We start from the raw sequence: 22,241 nt of genomic DNA, 5'->3' as shown, positions 1-22,241 counted from the left end.
AAAAAAACAATTAAAAAAGAAAAGTGAAAAAGCTTTTTCAGCTGGAAGTAAGGAACAGCAATAAAACTTAAAACAAACAGAAATTATTACCCATATGAGGGGCTCACCTCCCTCAGGAAAAACAATAAAAAAATAAAAAGTGAAAAAGCTTTTTCAGCTGGAAGTAAGGAACAGCAATAAAACTTAAAACAAACAGAAATTATTACCGATATGAGGGGCTCACCTCCTTCTAATACCTTGCTCTTTACGCTAAAGTATTTTAAGTAATTTCAACTACTTATTCTACGGCTTTTGTGATTCAGGGGGTCATTCTTAATGAATTGGGATAAAATTTAAGCTTTAGTGTAAAGAGCGAGGTACTGACGATGGGGCGAATCCCCTCATATATGTAATAAAAACATGAGAATACAAAAGTTCTTTACGTAAGCTAATTTATAAGTTACGTAAATCTTTTACCAATAAAAAGATTCGTAAAAAATTAAAAGTTCTAGTTGCCTTTTTAATTAACCGAAAAATCGGGGGGCAACAAGGTTTCGTCCCCCGCTCTTTTTTTCTCAAAATCATTCGATCAAAATTATGAGAAAGCCATTAAGCCAAAAAAAAAAATATGTAAATTTCGTTTTGATTATTCCTCTGCGGAGAGCCAAAATCAAAACATGCATTGATTCAAAAACGTTCAGAAATTAAATAAAAAAACAAGTTTTTTTAACTGAAAGTAAGGAGCGACATTAAAACTTAAAACGCACAGAAATTACTTCGTATATGAAAGAGGCTGCTTCCTCATCAACGCCCCGCTCTTTACGCTAAAGTTTTTTACTGTTTTAAAAAGAAGAATTGAGAGAAAGAGTCAAACTTTAGCGTAAAGAGCGGGGCGTTGATGAGGAAGCAGCCTCTTTCATATACGAAGTAATTTCTGTGCGTTTTAAGTTTTAATGTCGCTCCTTACTTTCAGTTAAAAAAACTTGTTTTTTTTATTTAATCAATAATAATGACCACGATTAGCTACTATTTTACCATAACCCGCTTTAAGTTTTCTTTAATATGCCGTACAATATTGATCCTAAAAGCTAGTAGATTCCAATAAATATGAATGCTTGACCGCCGCAAATCAGAGACACAATGGATGGAGAAGTTAGAACGCGGATTTCAAATGGGCATAGACTTTGCATTAAAGACTAGGTACTCACACTTATCAATATTCAATGACAGACCAACAGTTTTAAAATGTTTTGAAATAGATGATACGGAATTCGAGAGGCTAGATCTAGAACGGCTAGATCTAGAAGTATATCATCCGCATATGCAATACAAGAGACATTTACCAAATTACAAAAAAGAAAGGGCATAATTTTGTATAACACACTGCGGATACAAATACGAAAAGATACGGTGAAAGAACACCACCTTGACGCACTTCCAAGCGGGTTGGAATATTCCCATAACAATTAGAGTGAAACTTAACCGAATATGGGAATCAAACAGTTCGTGATAACGAACTGTAGTAAGGAGCGACCCGGCTCAATAGTAAACAAAACTCTAAAAAACGGAATTTTGATGCTAAAAGATATATCAAAAGAATCGGATTTTTATGCTGATTTTAAATATATACGTTTCATCAAATTTAGTCTTTGTCATCAAAAGTTACGAGCCTGAGAAAATTTGCCTTATTTTGGAAAATAGGGGGTAACACCCCCTAAAATTCATCAGATCTTAACAAAAATCGCACCATCGCATTCAGCGTATCAGAGAACCCTATAGAAAAAATTTCAAGGTCCAATCTACAAAAATGTGGAATTTCGTATTTTTTTGCCAGAAGACAAATCACGAGTACGTGATTATTTTTTTTTCCCAGGGGTCATCGTATCGACCAAGTGGTCCTAGAGTGTTGCAAGAGGGCTCATTCTAACGGAAATAAAAATTTCTAGTGCCCTTTTTAAGTGATCAAAAATTGGAGGGCACCTAGGCCCCCTCCCACGCTCATTTTTTTCCCAAAGTCAACGGATCAAAATTTTGAGATAACCATTTTGTTCCGCATAGTCGAAAACCATAATAACTATGTCTTTGGGGATGACTTACCCCCCACAGTCCCTGGGGGAGGGGCTGCAAGTTACAAACTTTGACCAATGTTTACATACAGTAATAGTTACTGGGAAGTGTACCGACGTTATCAAGGGGATTTTTTTGGTTTGGGTGTGGGGTTCAGGGGAGGGGGCTATATGGGAGGAACTTTCCTTGGAGAATATTTCGTGGGGGAAGAGAAATTCAATGATAAGGACGCAGGACTTTTTAGTATTACTATAAAAAAAAACAATGAAAATATAAACATGAAAAAGTTTTTTCAATTGAAAGTAAGGAGAAGCATTAAAACTTAAAACAAACAGAGATTATAACGCATATGAGGGGTTCTAAAAATATTTTAGCATAAAGAGCGAGGTATTTAGGAGGAGATAAATACTTCGCTCTTTATGCTAAAAAATTTTTAAGTAATTTCAACTATTTATTCTACGGCCTTTCTGATTCAGGGGTCATTCTTAAAGAATTGGGACAAAACAAGATTTAGTGTGAAGAGCAAGGTATTAACGAGGGGACCAACCCTCTCAAATATATAATCAAAAATATAAGAATATAAAAGTTTGTTACGTAAGTTAATTCTTAAGTTACGTATTTTGTTTACTAATAAAAACGTTCGTTAAAAATTAAAAGATCTAGTTGCCTTTTCAAGTAGCCGAAAAATTGGAGGGCAACTAGGCCTCCTTCCCCACACCTTATTTCTCAAAATCGTCTGATCAAAACTAAGAGAAAGCCATTTAGCCAAAAAAAGAATTAATATGCAAATTTCATTTTAATAATTTATGTACGGAGAGCCAAAATCAGACCTGCATTAATTCAAAAACTTTCAGAAATTAAATAAAAAAACAAGTTTTTTGAAATGAAAGTAAGGTGCGACATTAAAACTTAAAACGAACAGAATTACTCCGTATATGAAAGGGGCTTTTCCTCCTCGACACCCCGCTCTTTGCGCTAAAGTTTGATTCTTTCTCGCAACTCTACTTTTTAAAACAATAAAAAACTTTAGCGTACGGAGCGGGGTGTCGAGGAGGAAAAGCCCCTTTCATATACGGAGTAATTTCTGTTCGTTTTAAGTTTTAATGTCGCTCCTTACTTTCATTTCAAAAAACTTGTTTTTTTTATTTAATATATATATATATATATATATATATATATATATATATATATATATATATATATATATATATATATATATATATATATATATATATGTATGTTTATTGACTTTTCTTCAAAAAACTTTCAAAACTTTGTATATTTTTATTAGTCTATGTACAGATCTTCATTTGTTTGTTGCGGTACAATTTTTTCTGTTTGTCTTAATTTATAGGAATTTTATATAAAAGAATATATTTACATAATATAAATATATTCAGGAAGATTTGGCAGCAGTTTTATATGCTGTTCTTCCATAGAAACTAAATTCAATAAAATATGGCATATATTATATCACAGTATATCTTAGGAAAGAGAAACTTTTCGAAGTTTCTGTGGAAATTCCAGTTATATGTTTTTCTGAGGATAGTTGGTAGAAATAAAGAACTTAAGCAGAAAAACAAATATAAGATGGAAGTTATCATTAAAGACACGTTTCAAAAGAGGTTGAAAAAATTCATACGAAAACAATAAACTTTACTCGATTTGCATTTTGTCTTCTTATAACATTGCACTATGACAAATTTTATCATCACATGTCATGAATGTTCAGGTTAATAAATAATTATTTGTCATCATAATTCATTTAAAAGACATACATAGTTCATTCCATATAACAAGGGAACAAATTTACTGATTTGGTAAGTTGTATGATATGGATTTTATGAGTCTTATTTTTGCCTATTCATTCATACAAAACATTTGGCAAGCTTGCAGCACGTTAAGTTATGCTCATGAATAAAGTTTCAAAGCCCCAACTATAATCCAACGGTAAGAAAACATAATTCTATAAATAATTCTATACATATACATAAGTCTAAACATAAGCCTATAAATTTGGGGATTTTTTTCAGGCATGAGTCAAAAGCAAAGAAAACAAGAGTCTATAGTTATACAAAGGCATATGAACGTACACAGATATTAGACCTTCGGGAGGGATACGCCCCACCAGTTTTAAGAAAAATGGGGTCTTTTACTGAATTTTCAACTTATCGATCGAGCAAGTGAAATGCATTCAAATTTTTCAATACATTTTCACTTTTCAAAAATGTATTTTCATTATTCAAAATTAAAAATACATTCCCAGCAATGCATTATTATACAAGTGAACTGAATAATTTTTGGAATTAGTATTAAGGCCATTTACTATTGTAGCCTGGAACAAGATGGCATCCACTCTAGGATAGCCCCTTTGAAAACCAAACTGATTCATAACAAAAACAGTATCATTTAAAAAATTTTCGATTCACAGAATAATTTTTTCATCAATCTTGAAAAAAAGGCAGTAGCAAGATCGATCAATGGCATTATTTCAAGTAACGCATATCATATAGACAAAATGACTTATGTATGGTATCCGATCTTAGCACCATAAGCCCTTCTTAATTGTTCGGAAAATTGATAGCCTAAACACAAGCTCTTTTTTCAAGCTTCTAGTTACCCAGTGTTGCCATTCCTAGGGAAATTTTCTCCAGATTTTAGTGCTTAGATTGAGATGTTGAGAAAGTAAACAGATTCAAATTTCCCTCGAAAAGTATTATAAACATATATGTAATTATAACTTAATATGTTGACCTGTGTTGGCGCAGTGGGCTTAAACTCAGCTTGGTAATACGAGCCCTAGACCTTTTACTTTATTTAAGATAATAAACAAAAATATAAACTATTACAAATATAACACACCACACTAGGCAAAAACTTTAATTTTTGCTAGCGCGTAGCGATTAACTACATAAGCGTTCCTAAAACATACTAAACTAATGAATTAATTTAAAAAAACAATTACCTTCTCCCAAACACCCCCGTGGCAACAACCACCATCCAAATATACCTCCAGTCACCCCACCCCGTCAACCAACTCTTCCCCTCAGCCCTACAAACCACTCACCCCCGTCCCTAGCAACACACTGCAGGGCCGGTGCAAAGACCCTAGTAGTCAAGAAGCGTCGTTAATCCGATAGAGTAAACAGTACGAAATATGTTGAGAATTTTTCAAAATTCGCAGTTTTTCACAAGGTCAAATTTGGCATATTACTGAAGTACCAAGGACAGTGGAAATAAAGCCTTATTTCTGGAGCTGGTTAAGCTGAAACTTATACAGCCATATATATTCTAAGAAATTAGGGAAAATCAGGGATTTCACTTTTAATGAATGAGGGCAGTATTTCTAGTCGTGCAGTTTTTGGTAGCAGCGGGTGCCAAATTTGAAAAATTTTCCAAAAAACGTGGATAAAAAATCAGCAAAAAATCAGCTAAAATCACATAGTGTCAAACAGCTTATTAATATGTAGTTTTCTTGTGAGGGTGTAATTATCTTTGAGAGTCAGCATATTGTTAATGTGTGAATTTTCACGGAGGAAAGGCGTTGTCCACTCTAACTCGGATTTGCTTATTTGTTTTCCTCGTTCAAGATGGCATTACTCGCGAAAAACCTGGTGCTGCCCTAAAAACTTCACAAAACAACCAAAACAAAATCTAGGAAAATCACAGTTTTCAGACATAGATAGACCTAAGATGGTTCAGGACAATAAAAAATTTCACATTAATGTCCTTGGTACTTGAAATTCTCAGGACTAATTCTTATGACAGGACTAAGCTGCACAGTGGCCAGGAAACCTCAACGTGCAATTTAAGTGCCAGGTTTTTAAAAGTGGAAAAAGTAAGTGGCGACTTCAAAGATGGGTAGCAGAGAATTAAAATCAGTATTGTGAGTGGCAACGGTATGAAAAGTTTTGAAAATAGTTTAAGCATGCTTTCGATAATAGCACATTATTTTCATATGCACCATATATAATTTAAACAGCAAACTTTCTATAATAATTGCTTTCTATGGTTATCTTAACCCGGATTCATAACTTTCAGTCGATACCTATGTGGAGTAAGGATTACTACCCTATACTTCTGTGCAGTGGTACCAAATGGAAAGGAGGAAACAATCTGTTCTCTACAGATTGTTTTGCTCCTTCCCCTTTTTAAACTTTGAAAAATAACTTTTGGAGAGATTTTCATTAAAAATGCTTTTTTTCGCTTTTAAAAAATTTAAAAAACGACAAACTTGCTCTCCTAGAATACACCCCCCCCCCTAAATTTTCGTTAATTGACACTTACAATGCTGTTGCAAAAATTTAGCTTTTATTTTATTGTTTATTTATGAGATATATTTACGTGTGGTAGTCATATTATTCAGTATTTCTGGGGAGAAAAATAGCTTCTTCTTTTTTTTTTTAATTATGCCTACATGAATCAAAGAGCCTGGTGGTTAAGCCCAGCACCTTTCGAACCCAGTAAAAAAAAAAAATAAATAAAATATTAATTAAAAAAAATAAATTGAAAAAAATAAAAATAAATTTTGTTATTAAATTTTTGAATCATAATTTTTTCCATATTTAAATTTATTGATTATGGATCTTCGAATTCTGAATTATTCGATAATCCTTGGATGTAGTGGTTTGTATTTTTGATTTTGTGACAAGCGCAGGCTTACCAATTTTGGAGTTAATAAGTAAATAAACTCTGAATATATGAAGAAAACAAAGACGAAGTAAAAATGAAAAACAATGACAAAAATTATTTCAGAAAAATATAAAAAGCAAACAGGAACAAAAGGCATATTTTTCTTAAGACAGTGGAATCTTCACCCTAAATGATTATTTCGACCCTATATCCAGCGACCGTCCTCAGCAAAACAAACGAAAATATAAAAGAAACCCACATTAAAATACGACCATTTTAAACTAAAATCTTTTGAAAACAATCCTAGCATCCTTCCTTCAGGGAAATTCAACTAGGACTCCAGGACTCCCTGTTGTTTCTACATGTTCTTTGTATTTATGATGGAAAAGCAGTGTGGTCTTCGTCGATATTTAAATTATATCAGCCAGTTCAATAAACAGGATAGTAATCAGATAAATAATGGAAAAGCAGTGATTATTATATGTCAAATAAGGCCATTAAAAAAAATAATTGACAAATACGCGCAATACATTGAAGGTATTTTGAAAAAAACTTCACTCAGAAAATGTTCAGCACTTATGACGTTCTTCAAACTGGGATTTTCACCGAAGTCTATTTTATTTAACTGCCTGAAATTTCTTTTTACTGTACCATGGTTTTCAATGTTTTTTATAAGGAATTTTGTATTAGGTATGGAAAACTGATTTTCGAATCCTTTCTCTCTCTTTTTCTCTCCCCCCCCTCTCTCTATCTCTCTCTCTCTCTCTTTGTCAATATATGACGCGTACACTAACAGAGTACGAAAGGAAAAAAAAAACAAAAACGACAAAAAGATAAGAACAAGAAAATGGACTAAAAAAATATCATTACTTAAAAAAAGGAAAAGAATACAATAACTTTTGTAGAAATGAGAGAAAAATAAAGAACTAAAAATCTATACAAGCAGGTTTGCCCATTCATGAGTAATACCCATATGTTCAACTATCATAACCTATCTAAAGTTCATTTCTCATTTTGGCACAAAATTTACAGTTGGTCCAGCTTCCTCCTCCCATGCCAATTTGCTACACTAAAAAGAGTGACCCCTTTTAGATTACCGGTTTCAACGTCGTACACTAATCAAGGAAGTTCTTTTAGGAAACAAAACTCAATTTGTCTATTTTATCACAAAATCTATTTACAGAATGATAAAAAGCAAAACAAATCCATAAAATTGCTATAAACTGCTCATCCACTATATTAATGACATTAAAGAACATAACAGAGCATTTGAGAACATAAAATAGACATAACCTTTTATCTCGGGAAAAGTTCGTTTTCTTTCCCTATAGATAAATCAGAATGATGAAAGCCTTTTGGGATTCGAATCTAAAAAACAAAATATATATTTAGCTCATACAAATATTATATTTAAATGCACATAGTTGAGAAAGAGATTATGTTTTCGTTCTCTAAGTCCTTACTTCATTACAAGTTTTTGTGTGTTTATCTTTTCTTATTTAGAAGTTATCCGAATGGCTTTTTGCATCTTCCCAGAGCTCATTTCCTTAGATAGCAGAGGTAACTCTATTTGTCACAAGTATACCCTTAAAAAAGTATTTGTGGAAAAAAACAAGTTTGTGGAAATCAAATAGTCGTACTGACACAAGGTGTGGGCTAATTATAAACATTTTTGAGGTTAAACAATTAAAACAATTAAATAAGGATGAAGTTTTGAGGTTAAGCAATTGAAACAATTAAATAAGGATGTATATTGGATGACTGAAGAATGGGAGTGCATATGGCATTTTTTTTTTTTTTTTTTTTTTTTTTTTTTTTTTTTTTTTTTTTTTTTTATTGAAGCATCAATGATAAAAAAATGAATAAATTTTTACTAGGGCTTTCTTTTGATTGCTTCAACATTGGGGAATTTTTTTAAGGCAGTACTACATTTTCGTCTAGCCTACCATGTTGAACCGTGAATATAATTAATTAAAACTAATCTGTTAAATTTGATATCGCTTTTCCTTTGTAAATATATTTAAAATCAGTATTAAAATGTGATTCTTTTGATGTAATTAAATAAAAAAAAAAACAAGTTTTTTCAACTGAAAGTAAGGAGTGACATCAAAACTTAAAACGCACAGAAATTACTTCGTATATGAAAGAGGCTGCTTCCTCATCTATGCCCCGCTCTTTACGCTAAAGTTTGACTCTTTCTCTCAATTCTTCTTTCTAAAACAGTAAAAAACTTTAGCGTAAAGAGCGGGGCGTTGATGAGGAAGCAGCCTCTTTCATATACGAAGTAATTTCTGTGCGTTTTAAGTTTTGATGTCACTCCTTACTTTCAGTTGAAAAAACTTGTTTTTTTTATTTAATTTCTGAACGTTTTTGAATCAATGCATGTTTTGATTTTGGCTCTCCGCAGAGGAATAATCAAAACGAAATCTGCATATTTTTTTTTTTTTTTTGGCTCAATGGCTTCCTCATAATTTTGATCGAATCATTTTGAGAAAAAAGAGCGGGGGACGAAGCCTAGTTGCCCCCCGATTTTTTGGTTAATTAAAAAGGCAACTGGAACTTTTAATTTTTTACGAATCTTTTTATTGGTAAAAGATTTACATAACTTATAAATTAGCTTACGTAAAGAACTTTTGTATTCTCATGTTTTTATTACATAAATGAGGGGATTCGCCCCATCGTCAGTACCTCGCTCTTTACACTAAAGCTTAAATTTTATCCCAATTCATTAAGAATGACCCCCTGAATCACAAAAGCCGTAGAATAAGTAGTTGAAATTACCCAAAATACTTTAGCGTAAAGAGCGAGGTATTAGAAGGAGGTGAGCCCCTCATATGGGTAATAATTTCTGTTTGTTTTAAGTTTTATTGCTGTTCCTTACTTCCAGCTGAAAAAGCTTTTTCACTTTTATTTTTTAATTGTTTTTTTTTTTAAATAATGCTAGTAAATCCTGCTCTCCCTTCATGGAAATTTTCTTCTCCCATTACAAATTCTCGAAGGAAAGTTCCCCCAGCATATCCCCCTCTTCTCAACCCCTCCCAAAAACCAAAAAAATCCTCCTGAAAACGCCTGTATACTTCCCAATAACCATTACTATATGTAAGCACAGGTCAAAGTTTGTAACTTGTTGCCCCTCCCACGGGGACTGTGGGGGAGTAAGTCGTCCCCAAAGACATAGTTATAAGGTTTTTCGACTACGCTGAATAAAATGGCTATCTCAGAATTTTGATCCGTTGACTTTGGGAAAATAATTAGCGTGGGAGGGGGCCTAGGTGCCCTCCAATTTTTTTGGTCACTTAAAAAGGGCACTAGAACTTTTCATTTCCGTTAGAATGAGCCCTCTTGCAACATTCTAGGACAACTGGGTCGATACGATCACCCCTGGGAAAAAAAAAACAAACAAAAAAACAAAAAAACAAATAAACACGCATCCGTGATCTGCCTTCTGGCAAAAAATGCAAAATTCCACATTTTTGTAGATAGGAGCTCGAAACTTCTACAATAGGGTTCTCTGATACGCTGAATCTGATGGTGTGATTTTCGTTAAGATTCTATGACTTTTAGGGGGCGTTTCCCCCTATTTTCTAAAATAACGCAAATTTTCTCAGGCTCGTAACTTTTGATGGGTAAGACTAAACTTGATGAAACTTATATATTTAAAACCAGCATTAAAATGCGATTCTTTTGATGTAGCTATTGGTATCAAAATTCCATTTTTTAGAGTTTTGGTTACTATTGAGCCGGGTCGCTCCTTACTACAGTTCGTTACCACGAACTGTTTGATTAAATAAAAAAAAACAAGTTTTTTCAACTGAAAGTAAGGAGCGACATTAAAACTTAAAACGAACAGAAATTACTTCGTATATGAAAGGGGCTGCTTCCTCATCAACGCCCCGCTCTTTACGCTAAAGTTTGACTCTTTCTCTCAACTCTTCTTTTTAAAACAGTAAAAAACTTTAGCGTAAAGAGCGGGGCGTTGATGAGGAAGCAGCCCCTTTCATATACGAACTAATTTCTGCTCGTTTTAAGTTTTAATGTCGCTCCTTACTTTCAGTTGAAAAAACTTGTTTTTTTTATTTAATTTCTGAACGTTTTTGAATCAATCCCTGTTTTGATTTTGGCTCTCCGCAGAGAAATAATTAAAACGAAATTTGCAATTTTTTTTTTTGGCTAAATGGCTTTCTCATAATTTTGATCGAATGATTTTGAGAAAAAAGAGCGGAGGAGGAAGCCTAGTTGCCCTCCAATTTTTTGGTTAATAAAAAAGGCAACTAGAACTTTTAATTTTTTACGAATCTTTTTATTAGTAAAAGATATGCGTAACTTATAAACTAGCTTACGTAAAGAATTTTTTATTCTCCTGTTTTTATTACACATATGAGAGGGTTCACCCCCTCGTCAGTACCTCTCTCTTTACACTAAATCTTAAATTTTGGCCCAATTCATTAAGAATGACCCCTGAATCACAAAAGCCGTAGAATAAATAGTTGACATTACTAAAAATACTTTAGCGTAAAGAGCGAGGTATTAGGAGGAGGTTAGCCCCTCATATGGGTAATAATTTCTGTTCGTTTTAAGTTTTAATGCTGCTCCTTACTTTCAGCTGAAAAAAACTTTTTCATATTTGTTTTGTCATTTTTTTTAAATAATGCTAGTAAATACTGCGCTCCCTTCATGGAAATTTTCTTCCCCCATGTCAAATTCCTCGATGGAAAGTTCCCCCAGTATATCCCCCTCTTTTCAACCCCTCCCCCAACCAAAAAATCCTCCTGAAAACACCTGTACACTTCCCAATAACCATTACTATATGTAAGCACTGGTTAAAGTTTGTAACTTGTAGCCCCTCCCACGGGGACTGTGGAGGAGTAAGTCGTCCCCAAAGACATAGTAATAAGGTTTTCGACTACGCTGAATAAAATGGCTATCTCAGAATTTTGATCCGTTGACTTTGGGAAAATAATTAGCGTGGGAGGGGGCCTTGGTGCCCTCCAATTTTTTTGGTCACTTAAAAACGGCACTATAACTTTTCATTTCCGTTAGAATGAGCCCTCTCGCAACATTCTAGGACAACTGGGTCGATACGATCACCCCTGGGAAAAAGAAAAAAAAAAAAAAAACAAATAAACACGCATCCGTGATCTGCTTTCTGGCAAAAAATACAAAGTTCCACATTTTTGTAGATAGGAGCTTGAAACTTCTACAGTAGGGTTCTCTGATAAGCTGAATCTGATGGTGTAATTTTTGTTAAGATTCTATGACTTTTAGGGGGTGTTTCCCCCTATTTTCTAAAATAACACAAATTTTCTCAGGCTCGTAACTTTTGGTGCGTATAATTAAACTTGATGAAACTTATATATTTAAAATCAGCATTAAAATGCGATTCTTTTGATGTAGCTATTGGTATCAAAATTCCATTTTTTAGAGTTTTGGTTTCTATTGAGCCGGGTCGCTCCTTACTACAGTTCGTTACCACGAACTGTTTGACTATTGGTATCAAAATTCCATTTTTTAGAGTTTTGGTTACTATTGACCGGTTCGCTCCTTACAGTTCGTTACCACGAACTGTTTGAAAATCAAAAGATTAACAATCTGTTCATCCCCAAAGATATTTTCTAAATTACGTAATTTTCTAAATTACGAAGTTTCTAGGCAGTATCACATTTTCATCAATATCGGCAGTTTGAATCCAAATAAATAAGCAGAACTAACTTCTTAAATTTCGGACTTTTTAAAGTTCAAATTTTCAAAATCAAAATTTGAAATTTTAGGCATTCAAAATATAACAAATTGGTGTTTCCCAAGTAAAATTGCATCTTCAAAGGAAGTCTGTACGTTCTTAAGCGGTTTGTCCGTGCTATATGTTTTAGCTTATTCTTTCAGTAGTTTTTCACCCATGTTTTTTTATCTTTAACCTTAGTGCCCGCTAATATTGGAAATTTCAAATGGATATTTTTTTTCCTTAAAACTGAATTCCTTATTTTACTTAATTTCTTAAGATATATCTAGCCGTGTAACTTTTCTCTCAACCCATTCAAACAATTAAACTTAATTTCCACTGTTCCCAGTGCTTAAAGCCACATTCGATTTATTTTTAACTCGAATTATCTATAGTCCAAGCGCCACTAAGGCTTTCCTCGCTTATTCTGAGTTGAGGTGATCAGAAAGTTTGACAATAGTTTTCGACTATATCGACAACGCTGAATCTCAACATGGGCGGTGGCAAAGTTGGAGATCACCTTCAAAGAAAATCTACACATGCCTTTTGAACACGTTTTGTTGCCCTTTTTCCGAATCTTTACTCTTTTTCATAAAGAAAGAAAACGATCAAAAATGGGGTTTCAATTGCTGCTTCGTTTTTTTGAGTGAATGAAAAAAAATTCTTTTATTTCTCAGTTGTCCGTTAGTATCCGTCGTTGGCAGTACAATTTTATTTGGATTTTGTGCAAATCTCGGATATTGGCGAATAACTCACTTGTTGTTTGTTAGGTATTTGATTTTAATTCTTTTAATTTTTGGTCTTTTATTTAATTTTTTAGGCGTTCTTTTAAATTGGTTTTTTGTACTTTTCGCACTTGTTTTTTGGCTTTTTGCTTTTTCCTTCATCTTATTATTTTGTCCGCACTGAAGATAAGAGGCGTTTGTTCTCTCAAAATATTCGCTTTCTGTGTTTTCTTCAGTATTTCCATTTAGCCTTTAAAAACACCATTTCGATCGTTTTCTTTCTTTATGTTATGGCAGGCCATTGCGGCTTTTAATTTAGCATCGACTACTATCAAAAACTGCCATAGGGAGGACTTTTCCAACAAAAATGAAATTAATTTCTTAAGATAAATATAAGTTTCAGGTAACCAATTCAAGCAATCGGATTTCACATCAATGTCCTCGGTACTTTAATAATGAGATTCTGAATGCCCAAAAGGGATATATCAAGCCTTAACCACCGGGAAACTTCCATATCTCAAAATCAACTCCTATTAAGACCACCAACATGTGACACTTCTACAATAAGCTTTTCAGTCAGTTTGACAATAGTTTTCGACTATATCGACCACGTTGAATCTGAACATGGGCGGTGGTCAAGCTGAAGATCACCTTCAAAGAAAAGCTACAATTGCCTCTTGAACCCGTTTTATTACCTTTTTTGCGGATATTTTCTCTTTTGTTTTATTTAGCACCGACTACTATCAAAAACTGCATAGGGAGGACTTTTCCATTAAAAATGAAATTAATTTCTTAAGATAAATATTATAATTATATATTAAGATAAATTAAATATATAATTACACTTAAAATATTTAAGATAATAAATAATATATATAAAATTATATATAAAAATATATTTAAATATAGATTAAGATAAATATAATTATATTAAGATAAGATAAATATAAGTTTTCAGATAACCATTTCAAACAATCAGATTTCACCTCACTGTCCTTGGTACTTTAATATTGGGATTCTGAATGCTCCAAAAGGGAGACAATAAGCCTTAACCACCGAGAAGCTTTCATATCTAAAAATCAACTTCTGTTTAGACCATCACCCATATGTGACACTTCTACAATAAACCTTTTCTTTTTAGAACTGTTTCCATGCTTATTGATAACAAATATGTACCGAGGAATCTTAAAGAAAGGCTTCAAAGAGCGGCAATCTATGGAGAAGAAAATGAAGAATTCTGCAGGATCAAATATTCCTGTGGACAGAATCCTCATACAAGGAGCCATAGTACAAAAAAGAAGCAATTACGAGTCTGAAAAGTTTTATATTATATTTTAATTTATTTTTTAATATTATTTATTCTTATTTAATAATAGATTTTTAATTTATTATGTTTTAATAAAAGCAAATAAAAAAAATCACCTATTTTACCATTATTCAATATCTCAAATCCAGGCCCGGATTAGCTTTCTCTTTTTTGATTTCAAAAGATTCGACTGACTTTCTTCAAAATACAAAATGGAACGATTTCTTTCAAATGTTTCTCTGACTTGGCATTTTTCTTGTGTAGTAGAAATGAACATACTATTTTTTTTTTAATTTAATATAAATGCCGCACCCAAAAACTTCTCTAAACAATTAAAATCCCTGTTAATACTTATAGTCTGTTCGATAACATGAATAGGATGCTTGACAAAGCTAAAACCAGAAAAGTAAATACTGGAAAGAACAGGTTATGGCCAGTAAGAAGAAAAAAAGCAAGAAAAAAATCAAACGAACATTTCGCCTATAAGCCATTGTTGCTTTTGTGTTATTGGTTAAATAAAAAAATAAAAATTTCTTCAGCTGTTAGTAAGGATCAACATTAAAACAAAAAAACGAACATAAATTATTACGTATATGAGGGGGTCGCTCCTCTTCAACACCTTACTTAAAAAAACAACATCTTATTGTTCTAATTAGACGAACCTTGTGCTTCAGGGGTGGTTCTTAAAGAATTGGGACCAAATTCAAACTTTAGCGTAAAGAGCGAGGTGTTAAGGAGGAACAAACCCTTCATATACGTAATAATTTCTGTTCGTTTTAAGTTTTAATGTTGCTCCATACTTTCAGTTGAAGAAACTTGTTTTTTTATCTAATCTATGATCGTTTTTTTAAATAGCACCAGGAAATCTGGCCCCACCTCCACGGAAATATCCCTCCTCCCCACGGATACATTCTCTAGAGAATTCAATCCTGGTGAAAGTTTACCTCAAAGAATTGCCCTTAACATCTTAACAAGTGAAATTGAGTCGGCAAAGAGAAAATAGGACATAAGAAGAATTTCGTACAGGATTTTTGACAAAGTCCCTGTGTAAAATTTCCCCTGAAAAATTCACTCCCTTTAAACTTCAATTCTCATGGAAAATCCCCTCAGCAGAAAATTTCTCCTCCCCCCCAAAAATATATGCATCCTTCCCAATAACAAATACTATACGTGAACAATGGACAATTTTTACAACTTAAAGACCTCTACCCAGAGGCTGTGGGGCATCATGATATCTTCAAAGGAACAATTATTCGGCATTTTGACTATGTTGAACAAAATGGGTATTCCAAAATTTTGATCAGACAATTTTGAGAAAAAAGGGGCGTGGTAGGGGCTTAGTTACCTCCGATCTATTTGGTCACTTAAAAGGGCACTAGAACTTCTAGTTTCTGTTGGAATAAGCCCTCTACCGGTAGTCTTGGACAACTGGGTCGTTACGATCATCCCTGTGAAAAACAAAAAAAAATAAATAAAAATCAAACAAGCATCCGTGATCTTTCTTCTGGCCCCCCCCCCAAAAACAACGAAATTCCACGTCTTTGCAGATGAAAACATGAAGCCTCTACAGTAAGGTTCTCTGATACGCTGAATCTGATGTCACTTTCATTAAGATTCTATGACTTTTAGGGGGTGTTTCTCCCTTTTTTCGAAAATCAGGCAAATTTTCTCAGGCTCGTGGCCTTTGATGGGTAAGACCAAATTAAATAGAACTTATATACATTGAAATCGATAACATAAGGAGATTCTTTTGATATACCGATTTATATCAAAATTTGGTTTTTTAGAGCTTCGGTTCCTATTGACCAGGGTCACTCCTTACTTACAGTTCGATAATACTAACTGTTTGATAGGAACAGCTCGTTGATTTGCGTAATTAATGTGTAGTAATGGAATGGTTATTTTGTTTATTAGTTAATTTTTTTTTAGTTTACTCTCTTTTGATTTTTACTCCCTCTTACTTTTTTATTTTCACTTTCTTTATTTATAAGTTTTAATCTCTTTTACCATATTTACTTTATATTCTTACTCTCTGTTTTGTTTTTTACTACCTTTTATTTGAACTTTTTTTATTCTCACCCTCTTTATTTTTTATTTTACTTTCTTTACTTTTTATATTTACTCTCTTCTACTTACATCCTTATTCAAATAGTTATGTTTTAAATTATGTCCCTTTTCCGAGCTAGGGACGCCTTATTATGTACAGTCGAAATATTCGTTTGATGATTCGACTTCTCTTTTTCCTACTTCTAGTTTCATAAACCCAATACACGTGCTTTAATGTAATACGTATAGTTCACTTAAATTTTAAAAATATCTAGCTGACCCTATGTGAAAAACCAGGCCCCTCCCATTATTATTTTCAGCCTAGGGTCCGATTTCGGTATCACCGGGATCTGAAAATTGTTGAAAAGTCACTAGCAAGCTATTTTCGAAGTTACTTCAGCCCTTGCTAGCATCAATAATTACGTCTTTCTTTCAATAAATTCAGCATCTAATTTAATCTACTTGAAAATCTGCCATATAACTTGACTTCTGGATTTTTCATTTGGATGAAATTAGGTAAATAATGACGAAGACCACACTGCCTTTCCATAATACAACTACAGGAGAGAGAATAATCAGGACTCTTTTTCCCAAGACAGTGGACCAACAAAACCTATTTGAATATTTCGGCCCTATATCTAAGAACCGTCTTCAGCAAAGAAAATAATAAACAATAAAACACTTACAATAAAAGTTTTCGATTAAAAATCCATTCTTTTTTTAAAACAGCCTTGACATCATTACTTCTTAATGAAAAGTTCATCCGAGACTGTGTGATAAAAGCTAACATTTTACAAGCTAAAAAGGTTCATTCATTGAACTAACTGTATTTATTAGAAATTGGCATAATTTCCTATTGCGATATTTGCCTTCTCTGCAGCTAATCTTGTAGTTTTTTTGGGATTTGTCTTGTTTTTATTCCTTCCTATTTTTGTTTTAGTTTGAATTATAATATTTTCTGGAATTAATTTTGTGTACATAGGGTCGAGTGTGTATTCACCCAAGTCTCTATTTAGGGATGTATTGTTATTTAAAGTTTCGTTTGATTTCGATTGCCTCGCGGACAGTTTGTTTGATTCCTAGGTCATTGCTAATTAGAATTGTTTCGTCAAATAGAAAATAGTGGTTTGGATTTTCAAAAATATGATTGCTTAAAGCTGAATCGAAAGAAATGGAGTTATTTATAGATTTTAATGATTTTTCAATACTGTCTTTGTGTTGCTGTAATCTTGTTCCTAAATTTTGGTGGGTTCGACCAATGTAATAATTTCCACAACTACATAGTATTTGATACACCCCTCTTGACGAGTAACTGGGGTTTTATCCTTACCAGAATTGAGAAGACTCATTACACTTAAATTACTTGTGAATACAACACGTAAATTGTTTTATAAGCAAACTTTTTTCAATTTTGAAGTAATTTTCGGAATATAAGGTAGGTAAATCGTGCTTGTGGGATTATTCGAATCGTTTTCTGGTGTGGGATTTAAGGCTTTAGAAGAATGCATCTTTAATCTCTGAGCAATAGGAGTATTTATGAGAGAAATTGGGTACCCATTGCCAAAAAGTATGTCTGTAATAAAATTATTTTTTATATACGGTTATGAACAGATATTAAGTACTCTATCAACAAGAGATATTACTACACCTCTTTTAACCTATGGAGGACGGTTAGATTTGAAGTGAAGGTATCTATTATTATGCGTAGGTTTTCAGTAAACCGTAAAATCAAGTTTATTCACACTGCGTATTATCAATACATCTAAAAACGTATTTTTCCATCTGTTTCGATCTCTAGAGTAAATTGCAGGTTTCTATCGTAAGTATTTAATTGTTCTAGAAAACATTTAAGTTCATTTTCGCCATAATTCCAAACTGAAATTACATCGTCCATGAAACGTCCCCAAAACACATGATTAAGAAAATACGAATCCAGGGCCCAATTTTCAAGATTCTCGACGAAAATATTTGCGAGTAGGCCTGATAGAGGTGCCCCTATGGGAAGGCCTCTTACCTGTTTGTAATATGAATCTCGAAACTGGAAGTGCATGGAATATTTGTTACATAATTTAACCAAATGCACGAGAACATCAATGTCTAGACCTATCGCTGACTCTTCGATTAGATTTTTCCAGTTTATTTTGTAATAATTGCTCAGATTTTGAAGCATCAATACTAGTATACATGGAAACTATGTCAAAGCTGCTTAATATGGAATTTTCAGACATGTCGATTTGTTTTAATTTTTCTACAAGATCAACTGAATTTTTTATATAAGATTTTGGGAGTGAAGCAATGGTTTAAATGCATTGCACAGCCATTTTCCAATATTTGAGGCAGGTATTTTGTACTAGCTACAATGGGTCTTAGAGAAATGCCTTGTTTGTGCCATCTTGGTAATCTATACAACTTTGAGCAAAAAACACTACGAGGGAGAAATTTATTTTACATCTGTGGAGTGATTTTGCCATTTTCTTTCGGAGTTTTTAATTCTTTTGTAGCTTTTTGAGGAAATTGATCAGTCTGGTCATGGGTTGATTTAACATAAGTATTTGTATAATTTAAACGTGACTGAATTTTACTATCATAATCTGTATTATTCATAATTACTAAGGAGTTGCTTTTATCGGCTTTAGTGATTATTATTGAGGGACCATTACGGAGTTTGTTCAAAACTTTTGTGTCATATGATTTTTCCATTGCGTTATTGGGAGAATTAGGAAGCTTTAATGAAGAGTTGTAAAGAATGTTAATCAAACAAGATCTAACTGTATCCAGGTTTGAGACAAGAGCCCTATATTAGTGGAGAGAGGCTTCTAAGGATGCTACCAAGTCTGCAACTGTAACCTGTTTCGGTAAAAACGAAAATTTTGGCGTTATTTATTCAATTTATTTATTCAAATAGGTTATGTTGGTTCACTGTCTTGGGAAAATTATTTCTCTCTTTAAGTCCTCATTATTCTCTCTTCTGTAGTTGTATGATGAAATTAGGGTATTGGTGAGTTGAATTGAGGGACTGAATAGAAGGTAAAAAGAGGTTGCTTTGTACAATTTTTGAAAATTTGGTTAACACCAATTCCAGTTTGAGTTCCACTTCTAACCAGTGTGAAAGTAGGGCAAATCTAGACCCAGCAGAGACAAACAAAAATTTAAATATTTTTAAGAAGAGTAGAAGCAGATCGTTATTATGCAATTGCACTCGGCAAACAGACAACCAGATGTGGAATTTAAGTAAGTGGTTGCAGAATACCTCAAAATAAAATATTTTAACTTTTAAATGGTCATATTTCAAGATTTTTTAATATGGTAAAGTTTGTATTTTGGTAAGTATAGCTGGTACATAAATGCAGTTACTGGTATTTGAAATTGAAGGTCTTAGTACCCCTGAGAGGGAAGAGGTAGGGCAAAATGTGAGGAGGTGAAAAAATATGTTGAACATAGAAGAAGAGATTTGCAATTTTCTCGCAATTTCCCCACAAAAATGTCAAATATGCGATTTTTTCCATTAGGAGCTACCTCAGAAAGGGGAATAAACATAAAATCAATATAAACCTCTTCAAGACGAGCCATAATCATAAGCATTATCCTATCCACTCCAAGAAGATTTTATTTTATGTGTCGCGAAAGTTCAAGAGAAACTAATTTAACAAAGTGATAATATTGCAATTAAAACTCAAAGACCCATAAAAACAGGATATTAAGGATCTTTGAAATTTTGGAAAAAACTTTAGGACTTCAGATTTGATAGTTGCTGACGAGGGCGCAGCTGTATTCCACCTCAGGGGATACGCGACACCTGTAGCAGGGGAGGTACACTTAGGAAACCTGGACCAACCCCCCTCACCCTATTACCAAGATCTATCCTCTGTCTAGGCCACCGACACTTAGAAAGAACGTTCTCTTATTTAGAACGTTAGGCTCTTTCTCTTAGAAAGAACGTTAGGCTCTTATTTAGTTTGTTTGATTCTTGATCAAAGAATACAAGAATGGTTATTCTGTTAAGTACAGTATGCTAATACAAGACCACTGGGGGTTATTATAAAGTGAAATAAAATTTTAAATACAAAATACTCTTAAAATAGAAACAAGACCAGGTAGAATTTAAAGCTATTTCTTTGGAAAGTTTTGAAATGTAATGCAACCAAGTGGAGGTAGGATTACCAAAAAAAATGGTTACTACAGAGTATTTCTGTATTAAAAAGTGTGCCTTAATTCAATTTTCGTGACGTAATTTCGCATTAACGAATCGTATTATTTTGACACACTTTATTTACAGATAAATTTGATAAGCGGTTAAATGTTTAAAACTCAAAGACCCATAAAAACAGGATATTAAGGATCTTTGAAATTTTGGAAAAAACTTTAGGACTTCAGATTTGATAGTTGCTGACGAGGGCGCAGCTGTATTCCACCTCAGGGGATACGCGACACCTGTAGCAGGGGAGGTACACTTAGGAAACCTGGACCAACCCCCCTCACCCTATTACCAAGATCTATCCTCTGTCTAGGCCACCGACACTTAGAAAGAACGTTCTCTTATTTAGAACGTTAGGCTCTTTCTCTTAGAAAGAACGTTAGGCTCTTATTTAGTTTGTTTGATTCTTGATCAAAGAATACAAGAATGGTTATTCTGTTAAGTACAGTATGCTAATACAAGACCACTGGAGGTTATTATAAAGTGAAATAAAATTTTAAATACAAAATACTTTTAAAATAGAAACAAGACCAGGTAGAATTTAAAGCTATTTCTTTGGAAAGTTTTGAAATGTAATGCTACCAAGTGGAGGTAGGATTACCAAAAAAAATGGTTACTACAGAGTATTTCTGTATTAAAAAGTGTGCCTTAATTCAATTTTCGTGACGTAATTTCGCATTAACGAATCGTATTATTTTGACACACTTTATTTACAGATAAATTTGATAAGCGGTTAAATGTTGAGCAGCTAAAAGAATACAAAACTGGATTTGTTCTTTTGTATGAAATTGTAAGCCAGTCCTTGGACGGAGTTGGCCATCTGTGAATATGGTCGATGGATTGGCACATATGACTTCCTCTAAGCGTACAGTAACAAGCCCTTGGATACTAAGGTATCCGATTTCAATGCCACTTTATACTGTCAATACCTAAAGATCTTTACAACAAAATCATTTTTTGTTATTGAATAAGACAAACCATAGATCTCTCCGGCTATTAAAATTAAATCACTAATAAAAGAGAGGTCTCGCCTCTACTCCTGTGGTGATATTGTCAACGGCAAGAAACAGCGAAATCAAATAGTCTCTTTGGCAGAGAAAGCTAAAGCTCGCTATGGTCGTGAAACCATGCCCTACCAATTACTTATTTCAGACCCCAAAAAGTGGCACAACGCTGTGAAAAAAGTGGCCGGCAAAGCTTTTGACAGCAAAGTAAAGATCAGGAATGATGATGGGTCCTTAATCAGTGCAGAAGAGGTGAGCGAATTCTTCACCAAGATCTGCAATACCTATCCACCTATTACGGATGATAAAAAGTCCACCATACTTGAAAAATGTGAGCCAGAGAACAACATAATAGTCAGTGAGTTCGATGTTTACACGGAATTACAGAATATCAGACCGTATACATCTTCATACCCTGGTGAATTACCTGCCAAAGTGCTACGTGAATATGCAGCCTTCATAGCATTACCATTTTCCAGCATCATAAACGAGTGTTTTGCTTCTGGCTATTTCCCGTCACAGTGGAAACAGGCCTATATTAGAATTATTCCAAAAAAGCGTGCCCCTAGTG

At 33.3% G+C, this 22,241-nt stretch overlaps 1 protein-coding gene across 1 annotated transcript in view; it reads left to right on the top strand.

The window, feature by feature from the left end:
• Positions 1-14,507, top strand: part of LOC136039272 (uncharacterized) — a gene marked incomplete at its 5' end in the record, with an annotated part of 34,479 nt that extends 19,972 nt beyond the window's left edge. Inside the window, 1 exon segment of the mRNA XM_065722849.1 lies at positions 14,261-14,507. Coding sequence (XP_065578921.1) covers positions 14,261-14,435 — 175 coding nt within the window.
• Positions 14,508-22,241: the final 7,734 nt, after the last annotated feature.

The sequence above is a fragment of the Artemia franciscana genome, chromosome 19, assembly GCF_032884065.1.
Source record: "Artemia franciscana chromosome 19, ASM3288406v1, whole genome shotgun sequence".
Taxonomy (NCBI): Eukaryota; Metazoa; Arthropoda; class Branchiopoda; order Anostraca; family Artemiidae; genus Artemia; species Artemia franciscana.
This window is presented reverse-complemented; position numbering and strand designations above follow the sequence as displayed.